General features: G+C 40.6%; 1 protein-coding gene across 1 annotated transcript; it reads left to right on the top strand.

The window, feature by feature from the left end:
* The first annotated feature begins 255 nt into the window (after positions 1-255).
* Positions 256-6,423, top strand: NEXMIF (neurite extension and migration factor). Its single transcript, XM_036305607.1, has 3 exons — positions 256-334; positions 1,007-5,381; positions 5,985-6,423. The coding sequence occupies exons 1-3, from the start codon at positions 256-258 to the stop codon at positions 6,076-6,078; spliced, it is 4,548 nt and encodes a 1,515-aa protein (XP_036161500.1). The 3' UTR covers positions 6,079-6,423.
* The last annotated feature ends 283 nt before the right edge of the window (positions 6,424-6,706 follow it).

Genomic DNA, 6,706 nt, shown 5'->3' with positions numbered 1-6,706 from the left:
ATCACTGATCTAGGATGTATGACTGCAGTATAAGTTTCCAAATTGACTTATATGGTAGATATACACTATGAAACAATAACAATAGCAATAATGAAGCCACTCTGGAAACAGGTAAAATCCAGTGAGACTTTTAAGACCTCTTTATCTGAAATAACCTTGAAACAGAGAAAAACAAGTTTAATGACTAATATATATTTGAAATGTGCAGGTTGGACAGCATTTGGACTTGGAATGAAACACTAAGAGGTTACATTCATGGATAACCAACAAGATAAGGCTGTTGTTGCCTCAGCCAATGGAGAAAACACTCTGAATAATGGGGTCAAAGAAAATGGTAAGGGAATTTAATTATAATACATAATATCTCTCCCAGTAGTCCTTTGTTATTATTTTGCTATCCATAATGCTTGGACAGATTAAGTTTAGAATGCCCCTGATATTGATGTTAATCCTAAATTTTATTCCACCGAATCTCTAACTGGGCTAGAAGGGTCTCTGAGACATATATAATCCAATCCCTTTGCTCTTCCAAATCATTTCTCTCAAATAAAATCTTAAGTTCCTCAAAATCCCTAGTGAATTAGAAATATGCTCTGATGTGAGGCTTGGAACATCCAGATTCAGTATGAGCTTCCAGAACAGAGGTCTGAAGAATAGGACTGAGCCTCATGGCTTAAAACCATGAATATCCCACCTGAGCATTTTGTTACCCTGAAATCCTTGACTTTCCAATTAATTGAGCAGTCAGCCTACTTCTTTTCTACTTCTGAGGAAAGTCTCTGAAGGAAAAGCTGAATCTAAAGAAATAATGTATTTCACTCACATGAATATTCAATATAAAATCAGGGTTGGTCTTTAACTTGTAATTTCTTATTCTAAAGCTAAAGAAACTTAAGCTGAGTTTATATATTAAGATCAAGTACCAGAAACTGACCAAGGGAAGGAGAATTGAGTTTGGTCTAAAACCTTTAATTTTATTCCTGTCATTTTTTTCCCTTGTCTCTAGACTCAGAGAACCAGGATATGGCAATGAAGTCATTTGCAGCTCTAGAGGCCGCTGCACCTGTACAGCCTATACCCATGGTTCAAAAAGAGACCCTGATGTACCCCAGGGGTCTCTTGCCTCTGCCCTCCAAGAAACCTTGTATGCAGAGTCCTCCCTCTCCTTTGGACCTGATTGAAGCACCTGAGCATGCTGCTAATAGTGCTTCTGTGAATGCCATCTCCCTTACATCTGGTGTTGGAAAAGGCCTAAACACATGGTCACTGCCCAATGAGTGTGAGAAAGCTTCATTTGCCATAATGGAGCCTGCAGGCTTGTCAGCTCTGAATGGGGACTGCCTCATGCAGCCAAGCCGGACTTGCTTGGGCTGCTTCATGGAATCTAAGGATACAGTAGATCCTGAGCCAGGGATCAGTCTAAAAGTTGGTGATCTAAATAGGGATTATGAAACTTGTGCAGTCTCTGATATAGGGATTCAGTGTATTAATGCTGGAGAAAATATGAAATACGGAGAGCAGCTGCTCTCAGACCAGCTTCTTGGCTTCCCCCTACACAAATCAAGGGCAGGAGATAGACGAGAAACTGAGAAACCTGACATCGACTTGGAGGATCCAGCTCAGAAAAGTTATTATGAGGCATTACTGTTAGATAAGTGCAACACGGAAGAAGCTTTGCTGGCAAATTCCAATCAAGATTGGGGTTACTTTGAGACTTTTATTAGTGAGAGTAAGATTGAACTTCTTGACCTATGTTCTAAGAATGAGCTGTCTGTCAACCTATTCTCTGAAGAAGATGTGGATAACTACATGTTTGATGATGATGAGTCAACACTGGGCAGTGATGTCTGCTCCTTGAAAATTCGATATGAGTCCTTCCAGGACAATGTCCGAGACAAGACTACCCTTCTGATGCAGGAGGATGCACAATTCAACTTTTTCCCCAGTGTATTTACTACCTGCTCCAAGCGGGAGTGTAAAAGTGGGGCCCTGAAGCAGAACAGCGATCTTTCCCAATTCAAGGTCCCTGATGTGAGCATCATCTGGGGAGAGGAAGATAAAAATCTAGACAAAAAGAAAGGCAAAGGAGAAGGGCAGGAAAATAAAGATTTAGAGAAAAATGATGGAAAGGAAAATGGAGGAAAATCTGCCTTAAATAAACCATGCAGTGGGACTGAGGAAGGGCAATTTAAGAATCCAAAACAAGGCCATCTTGCCAATTCCTTGGAGTCATCAGGGAATTTCAGTGATGACAGTTCCTTCATTGAAGTCTCTTATGATGCCATGGGAGAGATCAAAGACTGTAGCCGCTATATGGCTCGGGATAATAATTCTGGTGGCTCCTCCACCCAGCAGAACTATGGGCTGCGAGTAAAGAGAAAAGTCAGGTACAGTGAAGATTATCTATATGATGTTGACTCACTAGAGGGTGAAAAAGTAAATGAGAGGAAGGAATGGATTCCAGGTGGTTCCAAAGAAGAAGATGATGATGAATGGTGTCCCAAGAAGAGAAGAAAAGTAACCAGGAAAGAGCCCCCTGTTATTATCAAATACATCATCATCAATCGCTTTAAAGGTGAGAAGAACATGCTAGTGAAGTTGGGTAGGGTGGATGCTAGTGAGACAACAGTGAATTTGAGTGAGCATCAGCTAAACAAATATGCCAAGCTGGCGCCCTTGAAGGGCTTCTGGCAGAAGAAGAAGAAGCAGAGAAACAGCAGCACAGACTCCAACAAGACACACTTATGCCCAAAGCAAATCTTTGAATCAGGTAGCTTTGAGGTGTCATTCCTGCCACCTGCTCGCAAACGAAAATGTAAACTTGGAAACAGGCACAGGATTCAAAGAATCCCATCCATGGAAACTTCAGCAAGTGCTAAGCAAATTTCATTCTACAGTGATCAGAGGCAAGCTATTAGTCTTAAAGAAGATGGGAGCCTGAAAGATACACAGAAATCACCCCCTCTGGCTGCTCCCAGCTGTGCAAATGGATCACATTTAAATAGCATCACAAGCCCTGACTCAATGAAATTCAAAGCCCAAGATGCAGAATTTAAGGGGCCAGAGAGGAAAGTGCTCAACAAAATCAAATTTAAAAGTGAAGCCAAATTAAAATCTAAGAAAATCAAAGCTGGGCAAGAAAGCAAGCCAGTTGTTCAAATGAGTCCACTTTTGGAAGACAGATCCTCCAAGACTAATTTAAATAATGAAGCTATTCCTGGGCCCTCAAACAGTTCCCATCTATCTGAATTTCGTGAGGCAAAGGCCACTAAGAAATCTACTTTCCTACCAACAACCTGCTCTTCTGAAATGCCTCTATCATCTGCTAATGTTACCACCAATATACCTGTTATCCCTGGAGGGTATCTACAGACATTGTTAGATGCTTCTGACTTGTCAAATAATAGTGCTATCTCATACTTCACTCACCATTCCTCAGAACAAAATGAAGGCAGCCTCACTCATACAGAAAAATCATTTGTACCTCTCCAACCTGACCAGGACTGTGTGCTTTCCTCACCTTCTGAGTCTGAGCTACAGCAGTCATCCCAAAACTTCAAAATAGAATCAAGCAACTATGGAAATATGTGGCCCAACAAGCCTACTTCTGGTCCCCAGGAATTCATAGCTGAAGTCTCAAGGGAGACAGCCCCAGCCCAATCCAGTGAATTTGGAGTCTCCCAGGTAGTGTCCATGGAAAATAACCTCACAGCTGCGACATACAATCCAATCTGCCTCAATAGTGGTGATGGTGGTTGCAACAAGGTCCTATATACCTCTGTGCAAGACACTCATCTTCCATCTGATGAGTCTTATCAATTATGTCACTTTAATAATGGCGAGATCTGCTTTCCTTTCCATCAAGACCCAGTCAATATAGATGATGGTAGACTATTTAGCTTTGATTCCATGGCCCCACTCTCTGTCAATTCAAGCAATTATTGCTCCTTACGCTTGAAGTCCTGTGAAAAGGATGCTGATGAGGATATCACTGATAACTTCCTGGCCCACTGTAGCCCCAAGCTGGTGATCCAGCAGAGCATTGATGAAATAGCACCACTAAAGGAATCCACTGATCTCCTGGATATCTCCAACTTCACTCCTGACAAATTCCGCCACTCTTCCCTCTCAGAGATGTCCCCACCAGACACCCCCAGTATTTCCCCTCAAATTACCAGATGTGACAGTACAAAGACGCTAGGAACACTGAAGGGATTCCAAGAGGGTGTCCCAGGATCACTGAGCAATATGGACAAGATCAAGTGGGACTGCACTACCCTTCCACAGCAAGTCCAAGTGGAGGATGGATTTTCTTTAAATAGTCATCAGTTTCAGTTCCATATGTTCAATGATGATGATTCTGTCAGCCTGCTCCAAAAAAACCCTTGCTTATCAACATTTGATGATCCATCTGATAAAATGAATGCCAACAACAAAGTGTTGAAATCAAGAAAGAAAAGTTTTCCCAACAAGAGTGGGTCTGTAAACCAAAGCTCTTCTCAGAAAAATACCAGGAAAAAATCCCCCAAAACCACCACCAAAGGGATTGAAAAGCCATCTGGTAAAACCTTCCGCCAGGTCCCTAAGTCAATAAAGAAAGGGAAATACATAGCTGCAATCAATGGAGAGAAAATGCAAATTGGCATTGGCCATGAGAGAGGTCAAATCAACAGCCTATGCTCCACAGGGAAGACACTAACCGAATGTATCCAACATAGTGGTCTTGGGGCCTCTATGAAGATGCCAAATCAGAAGGGACTTTCTGGAGGTTGGGCTTTGGGTAAAGACAGCAGCCCAGGCTGGAGCAACATGAGCATGGGCACCAACACCAACAGCCTCCTAGATGATGACCAGCGGGAGTTTCAGGAGCCTTCTTATATCTTGTCCAACATTGCCTCTGGTATGGCAGATGTGCAGAGATTCATGATGGCCTCCATAGAGCCCCTATGGGAGCCCACACAGCACCATGGGGACCCCAACATATTCTATTCCCCTGAGTCCAATAGTCTAAAATTAAAAACCCTCAAAATATTGGCTGGAACACCACAGGAATCTAAGAAAAAAGTCAACAGTGGGTCACCAGGAGCCACTAAGAATCACAGGTCTATCAAGGGTGTGAGTAAAAGCAATGGGAAAGCAGCAGTAGGTGATCCTGGTGGTGCACATATGCCTGGTTATAATGAGGACTCTCAGTCTGCCTTCTTTGATAAAAAGTGTAATAACCTGAGTACTTTCGGTAATAATGGACCAACACACAAAAAGTTATATCGTCACAAATCCAGCACCAAGGCCCTGAGAGATGAGAAGTGTAAAGGAAAGCGTGTGGAGCGAGAACTGGTCCAAAAGGATGAGGCTGGGACAGCTTCTTTTGAAAAACTGAGGTAATACTGCACAAAATGGCTGAGATGATGCATCCTTAGCTTTCTTACTACCTGCAAAGCCTACCGTCTATCATTTTTCCCCTCTTGAAAGCAAAAGTTTGCATGAAAGAAACTGCCCATTTCCCTTCTCTTTCAAAGTAAAAAGGAAAAATAAAAGTGCATGAAAATCCCTATACTTTTAAACCACCCAAAATATTGGGCTATTTGGTTGTGGCTTAGCTAGGTATAAGCTCTAACAAGGCTACTTTTTCTGCTATCCAATATTAGCTTTTAGTTATTGAAAAAATAGAACTAAAAATATGCTCTTGAATGATTTGGGGAAGGGAAGGGCTTTGCAGAAAGAAAAATTTTCAACAACAGAATTAAAATGTTATACAGTCAAAAATCCAAGATTATTTAAGCAAAAAAAAAAAAAGTAATTTGGAAAGCAAAATTTAATCGCGCAGCAATTAAGAGTGTTTTCTAGTGGCCCCTGCTATTTCTATCTTTTTCTGCATCATACGATATTTAGTATGATGTAAACAAATTTAGATTTTGTGATCCCTTTGTGGGACATACTCTAAAACTGACTAAGATGGCATAAATTGTTTGGTTTTTCTGCAGGGATTCCGACTACAATCTCCTAAAAGCAGAAACAGCATTTTGGGTTTTACCTGTATTTGAAGAAGAGGCTCACATTTTCCAGAAAGACATTTGATGTTTCTATTTTATTTCTTTAAAAATATACCTTGTGGTATGTATGTTGACGTGTAAGTGCTTAAAGAAAAGAATTTTAAAGTGTGAGAATAAGTCTTTGAAAGCAAACTTTAATCTGATATTCTTTGTAAAAGACTTTAAAAGTCACACAGTTGCACAAGAAGTTTATGCACTATTAACCCAAGGGGGGAAAAGGCAAACATTGTGCCAAACTACAAACAAGTGACTCTATTGTATATATTTTTACTTGTCAACATTTGGTTGTGAGTATTTGGGGAGCTTATCCCTATTGATTTACTAGAAATATCCCAGTGATTCTTGCTATTAACCACCCCACTTATGTGGATAGCACCTATAGATCACAGTGGAAACATATGTTGTGCTACACAATTTACCAAAACTTAAAAATGCTCTTTGAGATGTGCCAAATTTTCTTACCTCATCTCATAGATTTACCCCACAGTTTAAATATCATTAATGGATTTTTAAGTATATTATATATGTGCATACATACATTATTTAAAATTTTCATACTCTACTGTACTATGTGGAAACATGAAGAATTAAGCATGGCACAATAAAGGTTTGTTTATTCCATTTTTGGAGGGTTAAAATGTCGGAAAAGTCTG

The sequence above is a fragment of the Myotis myotis genome, unplaced genomic scaffold (assembly GCF_014108235.1).
Source record: "Myotis myotis isolate mMyoMyo1 unplaced genomic scaffold, mMyoMyo1.p scaffold_m19_p_4, whole genome shotgun sequence".
Classification (NCBI taxonomy): Eukaryota; Metazoa; Chordata; class Mammalia; order Chiroptera; family Vespertilionidae; genus Myotis; species Myotis myotis.
This window is presented reverse-complemented; position numbering and strand designations above follow the sequence as displayed.